At 39.5% G+C, this 24757-nt stretch overlaps 3 protein-coding genes across 3 annotated transcripts; 1 reads left to right on the top strand and 2 right to left on the bottom strand.

Moving 5' to 3' along the window:
- Positions 1-2293: 2293 nt before the first annotated feature.
- Positions 2294-3792, top strand: LOC146164020 (N(6)-adenine-specific methyltransferase METTL4-like). Its single transcript, XM_083381742.1, has one exon. The coding sequence runs from the start codon at positions 2294-2296 to the stop codon at positions 3434-3436; it is 1143 nt and encodes a 380-aa protein (XP_083237868.1). The 3' UTR covers positions 3437-3792.
- A 28-nt stretch (positions 3793-3820) lies between these two features.
- LOC146164019 (uncharacterized) lies at positions 3821-5162 on the bottom strand. The gene has a single exon (XM_083381743.1). The coding sequence runs from the start codon at positions 5096-5098 to the stop codon at positions 4295-4297; it is 804 nt and encodes a 267-aa protein (XP_083237869.1). The 5' UTR covers positions 5099-5162; the 3' UTR covers positions 3821-4294.
- Positions 5163-10298: 5136 nt separating this feature from the next.
- On the bottom strand, positions 10299-14167 carry LOC146164018 (uncharacterized). The gene is given in 1 exon segment (XM_083380656.1): positions 10299-14167. A coding segment is annotated over 1 exon segment (3630 nt). The 5' UTR covers positions 13929-14167.
- Positions 14168-24757: the final 10590 nt, after the last annotated feature.

Genomic DNA, 24757 nt, shown 5'->3' with positions numbered 1-24757 from the left:
CAAAATCGTATAATCTTTTATTTAAAGAAAACAATTACTAAACAAATACTGTAAAACGTAAAATAAAATACCGCGAAATCCAAAAAAGAACGCAACGATATTGCAATAATAATAGTATACTCACTTGCGGGAGGCTATTTGTATGTTTAAAACAACAGACAGAAGTAAATGAAAAATAAATAACAGGCGTAGTATATATCAAACTAGATTTTTTCATTAAACACAGTGTTTCTACTGAGGACCGCGACTGAAGTGACAAGAAGGATTAGGAACATAAAAAATTAATTTATTTAATTTTAAGTTAAAAAAATTATTCGAACGCCGTTTTGACGCCTTACACCACACAGTATGTTCGGTAGAGAAATTCGCCCGTATATGCGACATTATGCGAACGCCCGTATATGCGACCTAGCCTAATATGAGCTATTTACTACAGCACTTGATGAGTGTGACGTTAGGATGAAGACATGATATGACGTCATAACTGTCAGGCAACACAAACACTTCATAATGGCCTACTAAAATCTGATAGAACGCCATTCCGACGCCTTACACCACACAGTATGTTCGGTAGAGAAATTCGCCCGTATATGCGACATTATGCGAACGCCCGTATATGCGACCTAGCCAAATATATGGGTAATTTACTACACCACTAGATTCGTGTGACATCACGATAAAGACATGATATGACGTCATAACTGTCAGGCAACACAAACATTTTATAATGGCCAACTAAAATTTATTCGAACGCCGTTTTGAAGCCTTAAACCACACAGTATGTTCAGTAAAGAAATTCGCCCGTATATGCGACATTATGCGAACGCCCGTATATGCGACCTAGCCAAATATGAGCTATTTACTACAGAACTTGATGAGAGTGACGTTACGATGAAGACATGATATGACGTCATAACTGTCAGGCAACACAAACACTTCATAATGGCCTACTAAAATCTGATAGAACGCCATTCCGATGCCTTACACCACACAGTATGTTCGGTAGAGAAATTCGCCCGTATATGCGACATTATGCGAACGCCCGTATATGCGACATCTCCGCCCGTATATGCGACCAACAACCGCCCGTATATGCGACATAAACGCCCGTATATGCGACCTCGGCTACCAACCCCTCTCACCCAAATATGAATGTTGGTTGTGGTAGAATTCTAGACCAGCGCCTCTTTATGCAACTTTATCTGGCATTAAGCTTTATAATGTTAATATTTTGTCAAATGTAAAATCCTTTCTAGATTATTTTTTACATTTCTCCATGAAAAATCCAGATGTTTCTAGATTTAATTTATGATAATTCTAGATGTTTACCGTAAGAGAAAATGGCAATTATGTAATGTTACAATAAAACTAATACGTAATGCATTTATAGATAAATATAAGGTGGTATGGTAACTATATGAAAAAATACTGTAAACTTTAGAAAAAATAAAATAAAACTTCACGCTGGTTTAGAATCCTACCACTTTTTTGTCAGGGGTTTATATTGCCAACATCATTTGAGTTAGGGCAGGGGTTCTTAAACTTTTTGTACCCGCGGACCCATAAATTTTTTTTTTGCTTTGCATGGACCCCGGTAGACAAGATATGCTCCAAAATGAAGTCATAATATGACATTACAATACAAATAGACTTCATAACTCTGTTTATTTCAGTCCGAAAAATGTGAAAGTTAAATGGAATCTAACTATACATTCAGTGCAAAATCGTTTAATTTTTAATTAAAGTGTTTTCTTTGAAAAATTAATTACTTCTTAAGTATACACTAGTTCTTTAATTAGGCCTTCATGGACCCCTTAAAACTAGTTCACGGACCCCCAAGGGGTCCATGGACCCCAGTTTAAGAACCCCTGGGTTAGGGTGTGAGTTTGGGCCCTGCTGGGTCAAGTGTTGTTATCATATTTATTCACCCATATTTATTTTTTTCTTGCAATTTTGTTTTTGTCAACTTGTTTCGTTACAGTACAAATAACTCAGGGCTAAGCAAATATTTTGCAGCAAAGCGAATATAGCAAATGGTTGGTGAGTTTTGACCCAACAAATTAATGCTGACAAACTTCACTTATTGCTGTTACTAAATATAGTATTTGTAGATATATTGTAAAGCAACTTTCATCTGTGTTAAAATTGCTGATGTTGTTTCTCATTTTGATATAACTAACTATTTAGTTGATTAACCTTTGGATATATAGAGTTTCTATGGTGATGTAACCCATACAATAACAAGAGTTTTTTAACTAAAGCTTCAAAAATTTTTTTAGAATTAAATTTTAAAATGAACTTTTTAATTGAACATACTGAAGGAGTTTTTATTGATCATGAGCACTATTTTGAAATAGTGTACAATAAAACAGTTTCATTAAATGGAGAATCAACTAAATCATTTTGTTTTGAAAAGAGTTTGTTCAATTTAAAGAAGCCATACATTGAACAAAGGCAAAAAAATCAAACAAATAACACAAGTATTGTAAATGTCAAAAAGAGGCGAATAAGAAAACGCAAATATCCATTTTCAGCTGAAGAACTAGTTTCTCAACAATATTATGAACACATAAGGGAATCAATTCAGTCTTCTGCAGAAGTGCTATGTGGATTGGTTAAAGAATATTTTGCAAGACAGGTCTGCTGTGGAGTTGTAACAGACTTAACTGGGGAAACTTATCCTCTGCAAGGAGTGAAATCAGCTTTACAACTTGATTTTTCTCAAGACGCTTTGCATTTTATGGAAAACAAAAATGAGTTTCCTGTCAGAGTTTTACAGAAAGAAAAACAAATTTTGATGCCAAAGAGTTGTAGGTTTTTGAATTGTGATGTTTCTGATATTAAGGTTTTAATAAAAGACTGTCAGAAGGTTAAATACAACTGTATTCTAATGGATCCGCCATGGAAAAACAAATCAGTTAAAAGAGGTGCAAAATATGACTACCTAAGTTTCTATGATATAAAGCATTTGCCAATCAGAAGCTTAGCTGAAAATGGATGTCTTGTTGCAATTTGGATAACTAATAAGCAAAAGATATTAAATTTTGTCACAAATGAGCTCTTTCCGTTTTGGAATGTGCAGTACATTGCTAAATGGTTTTGGGTGAAAGTAACTAAAAGTGGTACTCCAATCTATCCATTTGACAGTTTGCATAAAAAGCCATATGAAAGTTTGGTCATTGGGAGATTTTGTCTAAAAGATGGTAATAGAAAAAATCCAAATACAGAGCTTTTTCCAAACTACGTAGTTTGCAGTGTTCCTTGCAAAATACACTCACATAAACCTCCTATTCATTCCTTATTGGAACGATTTGTAATAACAAGTGGCAAACCCAGATGTCTAGAAATGTTTGCCCGTAATTTGACACCTGGATGGACAAGTTGGGGAAATGAAGTGCTGAAGTTGCAAGATACACACTATTACCACGAGCTTTGAAGGCAAAAACGTTACATTAAATAAATTAAGTAATTTTTGGTGCACACCGTTCACTATATAGTATACTGTAGCGAAGTTGTTTTAATTCATCGTGTTCAGTTTGAATCAACTGTGACACGCGAAAACGAGACACGTAAGCGAAACACAAGAAAAAAGTCGTTTCTTACAAACGTAAGGCGTGTCGTCACCACAAAGCTCCCCCAGAAACGACTTTAAAATTTTGCGAGGAAGGCCCCGTTTTTTTATATTTGGGGTTGGCAAGGGTCGCGAAACATCAATTACTGCTGGCTTCAAACGGTCAATAGGCACAGTTTGTTGCTTACCCCCGAGATCTAAAACAAAATATTTAACATGTCACTCTTGGACCTTAAAAGGACCTTTATATGGGGTATTAAGTGGTGGTCTGTAAGAGTCTTTACGAATAAAAACAAATACACTGCGTAATAACAATTGTGGTACAGAATGTTTAGTGTTACAATGGCGTGATGTTTCTTCTTCTGGTGGTTCTTCTAGGACAGGGGTCGGCAACCTATGGCCCGCGGGCAGTATCCGGCCTGCCAATGTAATTCAACCGGCCCGCCGCCTCTTTTGAGTCCATTTCAAATAGGCCTATTTTTTCCTATTTTACCTACGTAAATGCGAAAAAGGGCATTTCTCACAAACGTAAGGCCTGTCGTCACCAAAAAACTCAAAAACCATGCGGTTTATTGTTTTAGCAAGTTATATTTTTGGTTTTAATAAATTTGCTCTATTTCAAAGCCTTTTGTTACACGTTTATTATATTTTGTATTAAACAATATTTGAAGCAGTAATGTGGTAGAACAGAACAGTTAAATAACAGAATATCAGTGAATAATTCTATGCGGCGCCATCCATGCCGGTGGTTGTCGTCCCATCAACTGTGTTCGTAAATTCTGTTTCCATGTTGCTATACACTCGTTTTAGTGTGCCTCTCACTTCCTTGCTGTCAGCAAAACAGGGGCAAAATCGAATCCTCCAATCATTGAATGTTAGATTCACACAGAACAGTCCCGCGAACATATCCACGTCGTAGAGAAGCGGTCGCCAGATACCAAAGGAGCCAGAGAGTACCGTGATCGCAATTAACCCGGAAAGACCGTCGATGGCGACCGTTACAAGTGCGGCGACGGTCACCCTTCGTATCAGCACAATTTCGTGCCGTTGTGCGGTGCTCTGGACTTGAATACCGCGCCTGTGCTTTATGAGTGGATAAATCAGCAACCCAAGCAGGATTGCCTGAAACAGCACAGTGGACAGGAACAGAAACAGACCCGGAAGTTTTTTCCAGACGAGGCTATAATCTACCACACAACCACGTTCCGAATCCGTGTACTTTCGAGTAAAGATGTAAAGGCAAACGGTAAGGGCGTCGGCCGTGGCCATTATCGCGACAATCGAGCTGCTGAGAAAGCGAATGTACTTGTTGGTGAGATGTTCCATTACAGGCAGGCTGTAGAACTTTCGCTGTCGTATCCACAACACCAAGTAGATGCACGTCACCACCGTCGCCTGCAGAAACGCCTTCACAGGCCGGATAATTGCGCAAACCTCGTCGGAGCCCTGTCCGTGGCGGATTTCGACGGTTTCAAGAAGCACGCGACACAGGAGGGTAGCACATCCGATCAAAGAAAGCAGCCGCATCCAATCCGCCCACTTGTCTCTCACCAACCTGGATTGGCAACGCGATCGGGTCAGGCGTAGACTATCTCTGTTCTTCTGCCTGACCTTCACTTCGTAAATCACAAGCACGGCTGTGAGATGGATGGTGGCAATCAACGTCACAGTGCATAGCACCAGAGCACCAATCAACTGCCCGTCGTAGGATGTAGTATTGTTGATTGAGGTTAGTTCAGCTTGAGATGACGTGTTGTTTGAAAACATTCTAGCGGTAACGTCCATGTCCACAGTGTTCATTGGTCTATTTAAAACACTTTTGGGAATTTCCGTAAAACGTTCACCTAAAAAAAATAGTTTTAAAACCACCTCTCGTTTATGTACAAATGCTGCGTAAACTTTTTGCTTAGTTGTGTGACAAAAAATAACAATAAATTTTTAGAAAAGCTCGCCCAAATAAATGACAAGACGCGGATTTATAGTTAGTTTGTGAGTTTCACCGGTGCTCTATAGTTGTATCGCATTAGCTTACTATAGTTTTGTCTATGCAATGCATCACGTAAGGCAGGGGTGGGCAACCTTTTTCTAGTCGCTGGCCAAAACCAAACTCAGAAAGGTGGGGCCGTTAAAATATAAATGTGTATAGACTTTACCCCTCTTATTATAACAAGCATCATTAACGACTGTTATCGGGGATAACACTTTTTAGGGTATGCTATTGTGCAGTTGAAAATGGGTCTAAACTACACTTTACATTCGATGCAGGAACAAGATTTGCATAAAGCACCAAAAAAATTTGCGCAGTTTAAAAACCAAAAACATGAGAAATGGCCTCGAGCCCAGTTTGTAAGATAGGTCGAGGGCCGCATGATTTGCGTTGGCGGGCCGGATCTGGCTCGCGGGCCGTATGTTGCCCACCCCTGACGTAAGGAATATAAAAGTGTATTACTCATTTTCAGCCTTGCATAATTCTCCGGATGTTTTTACGTTCCTCGATCCTACGTGCAATCATCGACGTGTGTGTGGCGCTCCTAGTCAATACTTTAGGCTATTTAACAAAGTTAATTCCACTTGCTGTCTAACTTTCCACTGCTACTATTATATGCGAACTGTTTTTTTTTTATGCGGACTAACTTTTAAACTATAAGTAACCAGCTTTCTATACATGCTGCATTATTCCCTACAATCCAGTTTGCCGTTTTACGTCAACAAATTACCGATTTTTTTGGCCATGACATGCTGTATGGAACACGTCAACAGACGTCAAGATTGCCTGAATTTAAATTGACCTCGACGGGGTAAACATTTCTCGATGGGCTTATCTATTAAAATGGTCTAAAAGTACAACTATTAGTCTTAATAAAACAAGTGTTTATTTTGTTCCATATATTTTACTTCTGTAACTTTTATCAATATGTTTATTTCTGAGGCAATATAAAAAGGTATTCTATTCGAACTACCGATTACCAAGAGCAGGATATCTAGCAGTTGGTTAAATATTTAAATAAGTCCTACGAGAACTATCTTTAAGTACGAACAATAGTGATGATTAATACCAAAATAAAATTTAAATTAACGCTACAAATGAACTTATGACATACACCAGCTTTATATCGACTATTTAAATCAGATACATTCTTCAAATTAAAATGTTTTGTTATAATAAGCATTAACTTTTAGCGAGGTTAAAAACTTCAGGATAACTTGTGTAGGCCTATAACTTTTAAGGCAATGTTTATTGAAACAGATATGTACAGACTGCCTAACTATTTCAAACTGATACCCTCTTTGTATTACCAATTGAGTAGTATTAAAGTATTTATTCTTAATACGTGTTATTGGTAACTAAGTTTCTAACTATTACTATCAATTATATCACCTCGAAATATTATGAATAACTCTTGCGTCGGTTGCCGTTGCTTTCTATTGTGATGACATCACGTTTAGGCATGACTAACTGCATAACGCTTTGCTTGCTTATTGAATCTGTATTTATAAATACCATGCTAAAGGGCACGTATTCAGACCAACATTTTCTTGGCTATTCAAGGGTGCCGAGAGATATTTCAAAATCTTGAGATTTCCATTTTTATTGGTGAGCTTCTTGTTACAATATATTTTTTCGATTGGAGTGTAACAAATCAAGAATATCTTTCTGCTCTACCTTGGAGCATAAGTGCTGGAGGTTGTAGTAAGACGTAATAAGAATATCAAAGCCGAAAGAAGTAGGTAGCATTTTGAACGTTTCGAATATGTTGAAAATGAAAAAAACGGTATAGTAAGAATAAAAATAAAAAGAAAGTTTGAACTCTTTTTGTTTAGCTTTTGCCATTGTATAAACTGCGTATCGAACACAAATAAATATGCTGGCAAACTGTTTCGAGCAGCAACTGACTGAGTTTTAGCGCAATACTCAAAAAATATCCAGAGAGCAATAACAAAATCACCAAAAAGTACAGTAGTAAAACCACATTAATATAGCAAACGTAATAATGACTACATCTTTTATGACGTAACAGTGCATGACATTTGATGGCGTGGCACGCCTGTGATGGACTGTTGTGGTACTGCTCATAAAAGCTACAAAACAAATTATTATTAAGAGTACACTATTTATAACATTTTGGGGTGGCCATGGCCACCCTGGCTACGCCTGTAACAGCCACACAGCATCCACTCCTTTTTTACCAATCTCTTTTTTTTACCAAGAGAGTTGCGTGTTATTTTTTTGTCCAGTCGTCTGATGCAAAACTTTTAAATGTGCAATAGGTCTGCTTTTATTTATGACTTCAACTCTAGAGCTTTACACTACGAGAAGTCAATGTACACGCACTATGCCGGCATTTAAGCTGCACAAAGAAAGGTTTCATAGAGTGGACGTCATAATTGAGGTTGAGGCATGCCTCAAATCATAGCTAAATCGTTCATCATGTTTTTCCGAGAGAATTGGAGAAAGAAAAAGGCACGCATAATGCAGTGTATGGCATTCTGTGACCTGAAGAGAGGCACGGTTTGGCGCTGCCTCTCTTCTCGTATTTCAGTGATTTTGACCGCGTGAACGCTTGCTACGGATAACGCAACAAAATAGAAGAAAAAAAATAAAGCACGCTTTAGGTATAGAATCGTAAAATTTGCGGTAGAGATTAACTGATATAACTTTTGCTTGATATATCTTTTGCTTTGCCAGATGTTGGCACTGCCTCACCTGCCTCTCCTGACTGCACGTCCCTGTGTATAATGCATTTCAATTTTGGCAATCCGCAACAATGTATAACTTTGTCTACTTCACAAGTCTATGCATATTTTTTTTCAAATATCTGCAATTTATTTGATACTTATGGTGGTTTACCTTTATATCTTGGATCTTACACAGGTTTTACCTATATTTTTAACTTCTGTCTTTTTTTGTGTATTTGTTCGTGTTAAAGCAAATTTATTCAGCTCAAAGATCATAAAGTCGACGAAATGCAATGGCTGTTAAAGAAGGTTACAAGCACAGTCATTCAAACCAAATAAACGCATTTTTTTTCGCGCTTTGTTTGACATTAGATTAGTTTTCAGCTGCATATTTTTTTGCGCACAAGTTTGCCAGATGACAACTGGTGTTTTAAAAGACTTTTGTTTTTTGACGTAGCTTTTGTAACATTCCTAAAAATGTATGGTCCCCGAACAAAAATCTAAGATCCGCCAAGCTTCTGAACTGTTTTCCGTTACCTATAGATGGCCATAAATTTGTCGACGATGATCTAAAGTTAAAAATGTTTCGTTTATCGCGGACCGACCTTTGAAAACAACAAATGTTTAGTTATGGAAATATATTACAATCTTGATTCAATGAAAATCTGGGGTTGTTTTGCCGCAACAATTTCTAATATAAGACAACATTATAGTTAACCGGAAGCCTTCTAAAGGGATAACCGAAATCAGTTGATTAATTTAGGATTTTGTACAAGCAAGGCCAGGCCAGGTAAACAACATAGCCTGCGATGAGGCTCGACTCAAGACATTCGGCCTTACCGGGGCCGTCGCACTACAGCAGGGGTTCACAACCTGTGGTACGCGTACCACTAATGGTAAGCAATGGTTTTTCACAGGGTCGGGCTTGGGCATTAGACCAGTCAAATAAAATCCAGTCAATTGACCGGTCAAATACTCGTCAAATAGGTCAAATACTAGACACTAACAAAATGCATTTCAAATTAAAAATAAACCTTGGTGGTAACCTTAATCTTAGCTTAAGTAACATGGTTGTCAAACAGAAAACATTTATTTTTTGACCATCAATAGGAATCATTGCAAACTATGTCCATCTTACAAGCAATATTATATTCATTTATACCGTAGTACTATTCAACCACAAAGTTAAGCCAACAAGTTTTTAACGAAATTTAACAGCAAGTAAATGTATAAGCAAAAAACAAATGTTTTAACTCCTCATCACAGCTTAAAAATCTCAAGTATAAGCAATGATACTAGATATTGGTATAAGTATGCAGCATTGTGTGTTGAAGTCATTATTTTGATTTTAACTCAAATCACAAAACAAGCCTGATAAAATTTACAACATTTGCTTCCAATATGAGTATTTGACCGGTTAAATCAGGGGTGGGTAACTTACGGCCCGAAGGCCAGATCCGAACCCCCAACGCAAATCATCAAAACAAACTGGGCACGAGGCCATTATTTATATTTTTTGCCAATTTGAAGCCTATTCATTGTTACGTAACTAACCCTGTTGTTTCGTACCATTACGATTTCAAAAATCAAAATACATCAGGGGCCAGGGCTGCCACTCCTAGTGGTTTTCCACTAGATTTAGTGGTTTTTGAAATAATCTAGTGGTTTAGTGATTTTCTTGGAGAATCTAGTGGTTTTTATAATCTTGAAATGGAGTGAAGTAACTAACAATAAACGTCGTCAAGTTCGTTTACTATAGCTTTAATCAACAATTTACAACATAGAGTGCTGTAACAAAAAGAACGTTATTAGTAACGAATATAAAAGAGTACCCAATAAGAGAAACTGACAAAGACTGACGAAGCACAGTAAAGCTACACGAGTTATAAAGGGAAGGGAAGAATGTAACAAGACGCGGGACGTATAATGATAATTACGGAGAGAGGCAAGGAAAAGAAAGGAGAAACGCACAGAAGCAGATAGCATAGAAATCAGAGTCAACAATAGAAACATAAATCATTACATTCATCCCTTCTAGATAAAAGACCCTTCAGACAGTCCAGTCTCCGTAGCGGACAGGAGCCCGACGTTCACGACCCGATCGTCGGATGTCGGGGAGAGGTACTTCGTCTCCAGGAGATGGGGCGGGTTCAGAGGTCGGTTCATCTTCAACCGGTACCGGTGCCTCGCCTTCAGAGGTCCGAGAGGTTTCGGCGTCGCGAGGGGGAAAAGCGTCATGGAGCGACTCAGGAGAACCAGGACACGGAGCGAGGTCGGATGTAGAGACTGTACTTTCGCGCCCATCAGAAAACCGAACATGGGCGTAGGATGGATTCGCGTCGAGCAATGTGACAGGATCACACAGGGGCTCTCCCTTGGTTCGAACAAACCTACGTAAAAGAACAACACCTCGATTAAGTAGCCACGAAGGCATAGCGGTTCCGGTTAAAGCTCGTCTCGGGAAACGGAGGAATCAGAGAAGCGAACGAATAGCGTGAAGAGCCTCTGGCAACACTTCCTCCCAGCGGTTGCCTGACAGACCACGACTGTGAAGGAGAAGTTTAATAGTTCTCCAAACCGTTTGGTTTGTCTTTTCGCACTGACCATTACCTTGTGGATGATAGGGTGTCGATTTACTCGTTGCAATGCCCCGAGTAGTAAGAAACTGACGAGTTTCTTTGCTGATAAAAGAGGTCCCACGATCACTGTGAATATATTCGGGAAAACCAAATAAACAGAAGAGGACGGAGAGACACTCGATGACGGAGCGGGACGTCATGTCTCTGCAAGGAAAAACAAACGGATATCGACTATACTCATCAACTAGCACTAGAAGGTACGGATTCGGTCCCTGTACAGGACCCTTGAAGTCTATGCTCAGTCGCTCCCACGATCTCGTTGCTTTTACCAGATCCCGAGGTTCCGGTCTGTAGAAACGTGGTTTTAGTTCGGCGCAAGAGCGACAGTTCCGCCCGACGGCTTTGGTTTCCTCGGGAGTGAACGGTAGGTTCTTACTTTTTATGAAGTGATACATACGGGCGTATCCCGGATGTCCCATCGCTTTATGCAACTCCTCAAGATTTCGCGTAGAACCTGTGAAAGCACATACCCGTGATAGAGCGTCGGGGACCACGTTTTGAACACCAGGGCGATGACGGATATCGTAAGAATATTGACCCAACTCTAGCCTCCACGAAGTGATCTTGGCGTTTTTAATTTTACCTCGATTGGTTCGGTCGAACATATAGGACACAGACTTTTGATCGGTGATGAGAGTAAAACTACGGCCCTTTAGGAAGTGAGCCCACTTGCGGACTGCTTCGACAATGGCGGTCGCTTCCTTCTCAATAGCAGGATAGTTCCGCTCATACTTGCTAAGAGTACGTGACATAAAAGCTACAGGGCGCCCGTTCTGGGATAAAACTGCAGCAATAGCGAAGTCGGAAGCATCGGTTTCCACCTCGAAGGGAACGCCGTCGCGAACAGCCCCAAGAGTTATCCTTTCGAGCTCAGTCTTTAAATCACGGAAGGAACGGACGGCCGTCTCATTCAGAGGAAAACGATTTGCAGTGAGCAACGGCTGTACGCGACGAGAAAAGTCCTTGATCCACTTAGCGTAGTAGGAGAACATCCCCAAGACGCGTTTCAAGGCTTTGGGTGACGTGGGTGGCGAGAGCTCGAGAAGAGGCTGTAGACGTTGAGGATCCGGCTGTATTTTGTTTTGACTAATCCGGTATCCCAGGAAATCTAAAGAAGTACGGCGAATCATTGACTTCTCTTCATTAAGAGTGAGATTCTGCCGAGCAGCAGCTTGAAGTAGAGCTCGAAGGTTGCTGTCATGTTCCTCCAAAGTCGAACCCGTTACAGTTATGTCGTCGAGATAGGCATAGACCTTTTTCAGCTTATTAGCTTCAATAAACTCGTCAATAGCGCGCTGAAACGCGGCGACCCCATTAGTGACGCCGAACGGCAGGCGTTTGTATTGATACAGTTTTCCGCCAGCCTCAAAAGCCGTGTAGTGTCGCTCCCCAGGTAACAACGGAACTTGATGATAAGCGGAACGCAGGTCGAGCGAACTAAAGAACTTATCTTGAGCGACCTTGTTTACTATTTCCTCAATTTTCGGCAATGGATAGGCGTCCAACTGGGTGAATCGGTTTATGGTGAGAGAGTAGTCGACAACCAGTCTCTTCTTGTTACCACGAGAGACCACTAGTACAGGAGCTCTCCAAGGAGAACGAGCAGGTTCTATAATATCAGACTCCAAGAGACGCCGGATCTCATCATTGATAAAATTCCAGTCTTCTTTACTATATCGACGAGAGCGTGCAGCTATGGGAGTACAACCTGGAAGCAAAAACTCAAATAGGCGAGGGGGGTTTAAGTCAGCGACGGCCAAAGAAAGGTGGGAGAAATCATTGAATCCAATTTTCAGGGGTGCTTCCGGTCCACCCAGGAAGAAACTAACCTCGACATGTTTCTTCAGAAAGTCCTGACCGAGAACAACGTCAGCACAAAGGTCATCTAAAACACCAAAGGTTAGGATGTATGATCGACCTAGTAGGGCTATGGTAGCGGTGGTTCTTCCCGAAGTAGCGATAGAGAGACGGGAGGAGGCCATGGAAACGGAGGAGTGGGGTCCGAAGGTCTTCAGACGAAGCTTGGTGGCTAACCTTTTGTTGACAAAGTTTTCGGAAGCCCCGGAGTCGATCAAAACTTGGACCGGAGTGGATTGTAAAGTCGCATCGACTAACGCAGGACCCAGACAGGAAGGAGCACCGGCCAGAAACGAGGGCGGAAGATGACCAGAAATCATGGAAGAACCAACGGCGGTCGGAGACGCGGGTCGTGAATTCACCCGGCGGGAGGAATACGAAGAACGACTCTGGCAGACTCGTGAAAAGTGTCCCTTTTTTCCACATTGGTAACAAGTAGCGTTACGGGCAGGACAGGTCGCGCGGCTGCTGTGCTGTCCACCACCGCAGAAATAGCACAAGTTACCTTTGGCTTTTAAGCTTCTGTCAGCCGTTGCCAGAGAAATAGACTCGGAAGAAGTGGCGGTACTTCCATTCCCGTCGCTTTCCAGCTCTTTAAAGGCGGGAACAGACGCCATAGAAGGAATTGTCTTGCCCATCAAAACAGACTGCTGCTGCGTTTTGGACAGGCTTTCAGCAAGCTGAGAAGCCTTAGTTAAATCAAGATCTTCTATTTCCAAGAGACGTTGACGGATGAACGGAGCCGAAAGACCGTTTATAAACGCATCTCTGGTAAGATCGTCTTTGTATTGATGAGCCGATACTGGAAGAAAAGTACAATCCTTCGCTAAAAGTTTAAGTTCCCGCAAATACTCCGCGAGTGTCTCGTCGGGGCCTTGATGACGACTTACAAGTATATAGCGAGCGAATACGTTATTTTTCTTCTTCACGTACATTTGTTTTAATGTACTGACGATTTCTTCGAAGGAGTCAACATCCTCTACATAAGAGAATATATCCGGAGATAAACAGTTGACTATGAAGCGCTTCCTGTTTGCAGCGGAAGTGGTGTTATCGCCTTCGTCGAGATGGTCGATAAAGTCGTTAACGGAGCGTAACCAATACGCGAAGTGTCGAGCAGCATTAGGAGCTTCGGGCTCGATCGTCAAAGTTTTAGGCCGCAAAAGTTGTCGGTTTTCCATCATGGAAAATTTTGTTGATTAAATTGAAGTAACTAACAATAAACGTCGTCAAGTTCGTTTACTATAGCTTTAATCAACAATTTACAACATAGAGTGCTGTAACAAAAAGAACGTTATTAGTAACGAATATAAAAGAGTACCCAATAAGAGAAACTGACAAAGACTGACGAAGCACAGTAAAGCTACACGAGTTATAAAGGGAAGGGAAGAATGTAACAAGACGCGGGACGTATAATGATAATTACGGAGAGAGGCAAGGAAAAGAAAGGAGAAACGCACAGAAGCAGATAGCATAGAAATCAGAGTCAACAATAGAAACATAAATCATTACATGGAGTAATAAACTTTAGTTTATTTCCCGGCTTCCATTGTTAAAAATGGTAAAGTGAATGAAAAATTTCCTTTTTTAAATCAAATGTAAAAGCCTGATCATGTTTGGTGATCGTCGCTGGCTCGATGCTTGTTAATAACAAGTTTCTGTACTGATTGCTGTTAGTGTCGGGCAGCAGACTATATTTAGAAGTTTGTACAGCTGTAGTGCCGCACTGTAGGGTGTGGGCCAATTCAATCACCGCTTGCCAACCAAAGGTGCTAAAGGGAGAAAAGGGGAGTGAGAGGAAGGAGCAGGTCTAGGTAGGGTATATAGGTAAAGCTGATAAATTAGATGGCAAAAAAAAAAATTCTTTCAAAAAGTCGATCTTTTGGGGGAATTTTTGGCAACATCTGGCTAGGACCCCCAGGGTCAGTTATACTCATTTATAGTGAATAGAACTGCCCCCAGGGCCCAAACCCAATCTTCGCGATTGGCCCTTTTATTGTACTTAACAGTTCAATTGATATCATAGTCGGAGTGTGACGTAACTCCACCACGAAAAAACAAGTTTTTGTCAGAAACATTAAAGATTAAATACTCATTCTTATACTGTTGCGTTTGTTTTCATTCAGATGTACTGACGATGCCTTAGTTGGCGAAATATATATATATCTTTTTAAGATCTGGTTAATGTGTCTGACCTGAATTGCTAGCTTTGCTAGATTATTTTGCTGTTACTGATCAGGAATTAAGGTCGACATTTATCTTGCAAGGGTCAAGGTGATGAGTGCAACATTGAAACCGGACAAGACTCATAGATATTCAGCAATATGCCAAGCTTGCTATATAAAGTTAAAACTACCAAACACAAGTGGCGTTTAATGTACCGTACAAAGACAGTGTTAAGCATAAAACAATAATACTGCCAAACTCAAAACCACTGTTGCTACATTTGTTTAAGTAGGTGCCTTAATATTCAACAAAAAACGGTAATAAAAGCAGAGCTTTTGTTGTGTATATTTAGCAAATAGTAGCTTTAATAACGCAATTATGGCACACAGACTTAAAAAGTAGTCTGTTTTTACATTGATTAAACGTCTGGAGATGTTAAATCAACATAAAAATGGCAATATGTTGTCGCGATAACAATCTAGTGGTTTTTCTCCGGATCTAGTGTTTTTTTATGGTCCAATCTAGTGTTTTTTTTAATTTTGAGAGTGGCAGCCCTGAAATACATGTCATTTGTCAACAAGGAGCACAGTTGCTTTAAAAAGCTGTACAACGCTGTGGGACAGTGGGCTTTAATTATGCCAAATGGTTTCTCTTGATAGGTATCATCTACTGTTTTATAGCTTAATCTACAAATAGCATTGAATATTGCTAGTTTCGATCAAAAATAGTTGTTCTACAACAGTGGTTCTTAACCGAGGGCGCTGTAGGGTTATTTGTTGCCAGCTGGTCAATGCTTTCGCACTTTTGCGTGAATACGTCTGTGTTATCGTGGCAGATTTATTTCTTATTCGCATTCTGCGTCGAAGCAATGCTAATCGCACCCCAGTGTTGTTATCTTAATTGGCATTTTGTTTCGGCTTCATTAAGTCATCGGGATTGGATTTAGAATCAGTTTCTTTCGGGACTCACTAGAGTCACTTACGGGCTGACTATTGTATCTTAACTGGGCCCAAACAACTTTTTCTTAGCTATCGACTGGCATGGGCGCCCGCAAGGGGGGGGGGGGGGGAGACTTGCCCCCCCCTGGAATTTCAAAATGCGATTATTAGTATTATATTTAAGTGTAATATGTATATTAAGGTTAAAAATATTATACATTATCCATTGCCCCCAGTGGCGTATCCAGGGGGGTGGGAGTTATTACCCTCTTTTTGTAAGTGATAATATCGTTTTTTGTTCGTTTTTGTCATGGTTTAACAAACTGTTTGAAGCGGCGTGCTTTTAAAGTAATTGGGTCACGCGTCTTAATCTAATGCGAAACCAAAATCGAGTGCAAAACGCCGTTTTTCGTCTTTTGTTTGGCCGACCATAAACGCTGGAATTTTTCTCTTTCGTTATTTGTGTAGGTTGACTGATTAGCAAGTGTGTATTCTACAATTGACAACGCTAATCAAACCTTCTTTATTTTTTCTCGTTAAAAAACGTCGAGTTATACGCAGTATGTTCCTTAGTGTAACACCGTTTCATTTGTTTAACTGAAGCAGATTCTTAAAAGGAGGTATAATGGTGACTGTCGTGCGCGTTTCAAAGTCTCCATTTTTAAGTAATGATGTTTAACGCAAAATTATGCTCTTTAAGCATACTCTTACACCACGTGCTAAGTGTGCAATGGACACAACTTATTTTCCCTCAACCGCGGCTTGTAATTTAGCTGACTTGGCACACAGCTCGGCGCAATTGTTGCGCTAATCGTGGCATAATAACACCAGGAAAAAACGATCTTCGTTTAGTATTGCAGGTGGTGAAAGACAATTTTTTAGCGCTCGTTCCGTTCATGGAAAAAAATGCGCTGCTGATAGTCGAATTATGTGTGATTTTACCACAATTAATCACAGATATTTCACGGTCTTGGTTTGTTTTTTTTGCCTGAAGTTATCGTGTTTCGCAGCTGGTGCCTGACAGGATTGTTTACGGCACACGTGGTCGCTTTTGCTGGACGTATTTGGCTGTTTCTGATTAGTTTTTTTTATCACGAAATAATTTTGTGTTAAATATAACGAAATAATTTTGTGTTAAAATTCCAAATTCGTTTAAACATTTAAAACGTTTTTGGGTTTTTGTTAGGGAAGTCTGAATCAAAGTACGCACAACGCGTTTAGTTAGATAGATTACAAAAACACAAGACTTAAATTTCCGCGTACCTCCTATTTATTCCTTACTGGAACGATTTGTAAAAACAAGTGGCAAACCCAAATGTCTAGAAATCAGTGTTGTAAACAAGTCATTTTGAAACGACTTAAGTCCAAGTCAAGTCATTTGAAAAATAACTTAAGTCCAAGTCAAGTCTTTTGCAAAAATAACAAGTCAAGTCCCAGTCCAAGTCATCGGTTGCCCAAGTCAAGTCCCAGTCAAGTCATTATGAGAGCAAGTCAATTTCCAGTCATGTCATTGACATAAAAGTAAATTATTAAACTATTAAAATTGGTAAACTCGTCCGATTATATGCAACAATTTAACTAAAAAAACACATACGCAATACGCAGCAATTAAAGTGTTTAATACGCTAAACTTGAGATAAATTTTAATGAAAAACACTTAATTTACTCCCAAGTTATTTGCCAAAAAGACTTAAGTCCAAGTCAAGTCATTTGGCCAAAAGACTTAAGTCAAGTCAAGTCATTTTGGTCAAAGGACTTAAGTCAAGTCAATGACTTAAGTCATTACAACACTGCTAGAAATGTTTGCCCGTAATTTGACACCTGGAAGGACGATCTGGGGAAATGAAGTGCTTTAGTTGCAAGATACACACTATTTATAGCGTCTACTTCCGCGTCCAGGCCTGCGCAGACGCCCAATCGGGTACTTCAGGTTTAACAATTCAAAAACGCGCTCTCCTACACGGGTCTCTCCCCCAAAACTTAAAATGTATCCAACTAAAGTTTATTATTGGTGACACGCTTCGAATGCTTTAATTGGCTGGACGAGCAAGCATGTAGGCGTGGGTGGTTTTCTAAAATCAACGAATAGGCACATTATATATACATTTTATAACACCAAACAACAAATAGCACAAATCTCACCGAAACGTTTGTGCCTGGATCTTCAATTAAATATGTGTCGGTACGAAGCCACACTGTAATTGTAATCAATATATTTAGGTTAGTTATTGTTGGCACAATGAAAACAATCGCCGCACCAATGACGATTCTTAAAATGACTACATACTGAGTTAATGTTTACATGTACATCTACAACCATAGACACCTTAAATCAGCCTTTCTTAACCTGGGGTAAATTTACCCCTGGGGGTAAATTTCCTCACTATTAGGGGTAAATTAGCTATCAATTAAAATATCCACATCAGCTGGCGGGACACAAAAATAGTGCCAATAGTGGTATTGGTAGCATAGTTTCCTAGAACTTCTTTTTTGAAGCTAGCCTATAGTAGCCTATTGATTCTTTGTTGTCTTGTATCGATCACGTTATATGCTTCGCTAATTGATAATTATTTTTAGTTCATTGGGAATATCCTTATCTCTCAGTTACTTCATTTTTACGTCAGTTGCTGTTTGAATTAATCAGCTTCTTCGGTAGTCACGGCCAGGGTTGCCAGTTAGGATTTTTTTTTGTAATATGTATATTAAGGTTAAAAATATTATACATTATCCATTGCCCCCAGTGGCGTATCCAGGGGGGTGGGAGTTATTACCCTCTTTTTGTAAGTGATAATATCGTTTTTTGTTCGTTTTTGTCATGGTTTAACAAACTGTTTGAAGCGGCGTGCTTTTAAAGTAATTGGGTCACGCGTCTTAATCTAATGCGAAACCAAAATCGAGTGCAAAACGCCGTTTTTCGTCTTTTGTTTGGCCGACCATAAACGCTGGAATTTTTCTCTTTCGTTATTTGTGTAGGTTGACTGATTAGCAAGTGTGTATTCTACAATTGACAACGCTAATCAAACCTTCTTTATTTTTTCTCGTTAAAAAACGTCGAGTTATACGCAGTATGTTCCTTAGTGTAACACCGTTTCATTTGTTTAACTGAAGCAGATTCTTAAAAGGAGGTATAATGGTGACTGTCGTGCGCGTTTCAAAGTCTCCATTTTTAAGTAATGATGTTTAACGCAAAATTATGCTCTTTAAGCATACTCTTACACCACGTGCTAAGTGTGCAATGGACACAACTTATTTTCCCTCAACCGCGGCTTGTAATTTAGCTGACTTGGCACACAGCTCGGCGCAATTGTTGCGCTAATCGTGGCATAATAACACCAGGAAAAAACGATCTTCGTTTAGTATTGCAGATGGTGAAAGACAATTTTTTAGCGCTCGTTCCGTTCATGGAACAAAATGCGCTGCTGATAGTCGAATTATGTGTGATTTTACCACAATTAATCACAGATATTTCACGGTCTTGGTTTGTTTTTTTTGCCTGAAGTTATCGTGTTTCGCAGCTGGCGCCTGACAGGATTGTTTACGACACACGTGGTCGCTTTTGCTGGACGTATTTGGCTGTTTCTGTTTAGTTTTTTTTTATCACGTCTTGCAATCACCATTCTATGACGTCATACTGTCACTGTTTTATGACGTCATTACTCATTATTCATTAAGTCAGACGAAAAATAGGGGAATTCCCTAAGTTGAAAATTCAAGACCCCCCTTTTTGATTTTCGCTGATTGCCCCCCCCTGGAAAATTTTCTGCGGCCGCCCCTGTCGACTGGTGCTGTTTATAGCGTTGATTGTTTTGCCGTTCTATAGTTTGAAACTGGTTGTTCTTATCAACTAATTATTCCAATAACCTGAACGTCTTGTGGCGGCTCGCGAGTTAGATGCGCATCTTCAAGTTGGAGTCAGAACGAAACTGTCAATTATTACTCTCTTCTGTTTGAATAAACTATTAAAAGTTTCAACAAACTAAACTCGCGCCCCACAAATTGGCGACCCGACGTGTCTCCGAACACCAGTTAGCCTACTATAGTAATTTTTCACTACCATTAAGCGTTAAATTAAGGGTTAAACCGCGTCTATCTGGGTTACCCTAAGGCGGAAAAAAGAGTTCAATAACATCTGTTGAGCGATTTAGCCGTTTGGTTATTTTCGCAGTACCTTGAACGAGTTGTTTCTTGGCAATTTTATTAAACCTGTTTCAAAAAGGTTAAGAATCGTCAGAAATACTACGTCCTGGTATCATCCATTCCAACGCTCGTTGTCTTCAACCTAACTATAAGGACGAAACCTTTGGTTGGACAAACGAAGCCTTGGACCATAACAAACCCTCTTTTGAACTTGCGGTCATGTTTGGGACCTGCAAGAAGCCAGCTTTTGGAGGAACTAATCTCGTCAAAAGATACGTCACGAGACGCTCCATAGCATCATCAAAGCATTTGCTTGAAATACGGAACGCTACTGATGAAGTACAAGCTGAAACAAGTGCCGCCGACGAAGGACAAATCACCAATCGGAATCATGGGAAAACGAAACTTGTCGTTGTACATGGTTTTCACAATAACTGATTCTGCCTAGCTTACCAGGTAAAAATACTTTTAAAAATATTAAAAAATATATAAGTTAAAATGCCGACCGAAAAGTCTGTAAATTATTTTGTGTACGAGTTTTTATCAAAACATTTAAATGTATAGATTCTATACTATAGAATCTCGCAAATCATGCATATATCGAAAATGTCTAAGTTAAAACGCCGATCGCAAGATCTGTTAATAAATTTTAAAAATAGCTTACTTTTTTGTGCTTGAAGCTCAACAGTTGAAATCAACGCGTTAAACTTGTGAATCACGATTTAATATTGTGGTGCACGAAATAATTTTGTGTTAAAATTCCAAATTCGTTTAAACATTTAAAACGTTTTTGGGTTTTTGTTAGGGAAGTCTGAATCAAAGTACGCACAACGCGTTTAGTTAGATAGATTACAAAAACACAAGACTTAAATTTCCTCGTACCTCCTATTTATTCCTTACTGGAACGATTTGTAATAACAAGTGGCAAACCCAAATGTCTAGAAATCAGTGTTGTAAACAAGTCATTTTGAAACGACTTAAGTCCAAGTCAAGTCATTTGAAAAATAACTTAAGTCCAAGTCAAGTCTTTTGCAAAAATAACAAGTCAAGTCCCAGTCCAAGTCATCGGTTGCCCAAGTCAAGTCCCAGTCAAGTCATTATGAGAGCAAGTCAATTTCAAGTCATGTCATTGACATAAAAGTAAATTATTAAACTATTAAAATTGGTAAACTCGTCCGATTATATGCAACAATTTAACTAAAAAAACACATACGCAATACGCAGCAATTAAAGTGTTTAATACGCTAAACTTGAGATAAATTTTAATGAAAAACACTTAATTTACTCCCAAGTTATTTGCCAAAAAGACTTAAGTCCAAGTCAAGTCATTTGGCCAAAAGACTTAAGTCAAGTCAAGTCATTTTGGTCAAAGGACTTAAGTCAAGTCAATGACTTAAGTCATTACAACACTGCTAGAAATGTTTGCCCGTAATTTGACACCTGGAAGGACGATCTGGGGAAATGAAGTGCTTTAGTTGCAAGATACACACTATTTATAGCGTCTACTTCCGCGTCCAGGCCTGCGCAGACGCCCAATCGGGTACTTCAGGTTTAACAATTCAAAAACGCGCTCTCCTACACGGGTCTCTCCCCAAAAACTTAAAATGTATCCAACTAAAGTTTATTATTGGTGACACGCTTCGAATGCTTTAATTGGCTGGACGAGCAAGCATGTAGGCGTGGGTGGTTTTCTAAAATCAACGAATAGGCACATTATATATACATTTTATAACACCAAACAACAAATAGCACAAATCTCACCGAAACGTTTGTGCCTGGATCTTCAATTAAATATGTGTCGGTACGAAGCCACACTGTAATTGTAATCAATATATTTAGGTTAGTTATTGTTGGCACAATGAAAACAATCGCCGCACCAGATAAATAACAGAATATCTGTGAATAATTCTATGCGGCGCCATCCATCCCGGTGGTTGTCGTCCCATCAACTGTGTTCGTAAATTCTGTTTCCATGTTGCTATACACTTGGTTTAGTGTGCCTCTCACTTCCTTGCTGTCAGCAAAACAGGGCCAAAATCGAATCTTCCAATCGTTGAACGTTAGATTCACACAGAACAGTCCCGCGAACATATCCACGTCGTAGAGAAGCGGTCGCCAGATACCAAAGGAGCCAGAGAGTACCGTGATCGTAATTAACCCGGAAAGACCGTCGATGGCGACCGTTACAAGTGCGGCGACGGTCACTCTTCGTATCAGCACAATCTCGCGCCGCTGTGCGGTGCTCTGGACTTGAATACTGCGCCTGTGGTTGATAAGTGGATAAATCAGCAACCCAAGCAAGATTGCCTGAAACAGCACAGTGGACAGAAACATAAACAGTCCCGGAAGTTTTTTCCAGACGAGGCTATAATCGACCACACATCCACGTTCCGAATCCGTGTACTTTCGTGTAAAGATGTAAAGGCAAACTGTAACGGCGTCGGCCGTGGCCATTATCACGACAATCGAGCTGCTGAGAAAGCGAATGTACTTGTTGGTAAGATGTTCCATTACAGGCAGGCTGTAGAACTTGCGCTGTCGTATCCACAACACCAAGTAGATGCACGTCACCACCGTCGCCTGTAGAAACGCCTTCACAGGCCGGATAATTGCGCAAACCTCGTCGGAGCCCTGTCCGTGGCGGATTTCGACAGTTTCAATGAGCACGCGACACAGGAGGGTAGCACATCCAATCAAAGAAAGCAGCCGCATCCAATCCGCCCACTTGTCTCTCACCAACCTGGATTGGCAACGCGATCGGGTCAGGGGTAGACTATCTCTGTTCTTCTGCCTGACCTTCACTTCGTAAATCACAAGCACGGTTGTGAGATAGATGGTGGCAATCAGCGTCACAGTGCATAGCACCAGAGCACCAATCAACTGCCCGTCGTAGGATGTAGTATTTTTGATTGAGGTTAGTTCAGCTTGAGATGTCGTGTTGTTCGGAAACATTCTAGCGGTAACTTCAAAGTCCACAGTGTTCATAACTCTATATAAAACACTTTTGCGAATTTTCATAAAACGTTCACCTAAAAAAAGTAGTTTTAAAAAACAGATTTCGTTTTTGTACAAATGCTACGTAAGCTTTATGACTTCCTATTTATCCTTTTTGCTTAGTTATGTGCCAAACAATGAAACTAAGTTTTTACAAAGGCTCACGAATATCTATGACAAGACGCGGATTTATAGTTAATTTGTGAATTTCACCAGTGCTCTAGTAACTATAGTTGTATCACATTAGCATACTAGTTTTGCCTATGCGTGGACCTCCAGATGTTTTTTACTTTCCTCGATCCTACGTGCAATCATCGACGTGTGTGTGGCGCCCCTTATAGTCAATGCTTTGGGCTATTTAACAAAGTTAATTCCACTTGCTGTCTAACTTTCCACTGCTATTGTTATGTGCCAACTGATTTTTATGCGGCCCAACTGTTATACTATTAGTAACCTGCTTCCTAGACGTGCTGCATTATTCCCTACATTCCAGTTAGCCGTTTTCCGTCAACAAATTGCCGAAAAAACTTAAACGTCTTTTGCCATGGCTTTGCTGTATGGAACACGTCAACAGACATCAAGATTGTCTGAATTTAAATTGACCTCGACGGGGTAAACATTTCTCAATGGGCTTATCTATTAAAATGGTCTAAAAGTCCAAGTATTAGTTTTAATAAAACAAGTGTTTAATGTGTTCCATATATTTTACTTCTGTAACTTTTATCAATAAGTTTATATTGATATATTTTACTTCTGAGGCAATATAAAAAGGTATTCTATTCGAACTACCGATTACCAAGCGCAGGATATCCAGCAGTTAGTTAAATATTTAAATAAGTCCTAACTAAGATAACTATCTCTAAGTACGAGCAATAGTTTTTACCTAAATAAAATTTAAATCAACGCTACAAATGAACTTATGACATACACCAGCATTAGACCGACTATATTTAAATCACATTTATTCTTCAGTTTAAAATGTTTTGTTATAATAAGCATTAACTTTTAGCGAGGTTAAAAAACTTCAGGATAATCTATGTATAACTTTTTAAGCCAATGTTTATTGAAACAGATATGTAGGCCTACAGACTACCTTACTATTTCAAACTGATAGCCTCTTTGCATTAGGCTACCTATGAAGTTTTAAGTATTAAAAGTAGTTATTCTTAATAGGCCCTATGTGTCATTGGCACTACTAAGTTTCGTAACTACTAAATCCTACCACCTCGAAATATTTTGAATAACTCTTGCGTCGGTTGCCGTTGCTTTCTATTGTGATGACATCACGTTTAGGCATGACTAACTGCATAACGCTTTGCTTCCTTATTGAATCTGTATTGATAAATATCATGCTAAGGGGCACGTATTTAGGTCAACGTTTTTCTTGGTACAGTACATGAAAGGTACTGTTTTTCTTGGTACAGTACCTTTTATGGCTTGCGGAACCCTTTAGAAAAAGTAAATAGATTGCAAATTTAGCATAATGTTACAACAGACGGTAGGCTGCGGAAACAACAAACATCGACTTTACACAATGTAGAAAAATACCACTTGATTTATTGTATTCTTATCTTACACAAAGAATTGTATCAAGAGGATTACTACTTTAGCGAAAATTATATTCTTTAAGATTTCCAAATATCAATCGGCAACCTGGAGCATTAGATACGGCACATAAAGTTGCCAGGGAACCCCGGTTGGGAAAACACTGGTTTAGAAGTTTTTTGTAAAACGTCTTTTGGTTGCTATTTAACTTATTTTAAAAAAGCAAGGTAAAA

This window comes from Ascidiella aspersa, chromosome 2 (assembly GCF_963924565.1).
Source record: "Ascidiella aspersa chromosome 2, kaAscAspe10.2, whole genome shotgun sequence".
NCBI classification, from domain to species: Eukaryota; Metazoa; Chordata; class Ascidiacea; order Phlebobranchia; family Ascidiidae; genus Ascidiella; species Ascidiella aspersa.
This window is presented reverse-complemented; position numbering and strand designations above follow the sequence as displayed.

What these genes read in the sequence shown, in the direction of transcription:
- LOC146164020 (XM_083381742.1), top strand. Translation starts at nt 2,294, where the DNA reads ATGAACTTTTTAATTGAACATACTGAAGGAGTTTTTATTGATCATGAG.
- LOC146164019 (XM_083381743.1), bottom strand. Translation starts at nt 5,098, where the DNA reads ATGCGGCTGCTTTCTTTGATCGGATGTGCTACCCTCCTGTGTCGCGTG.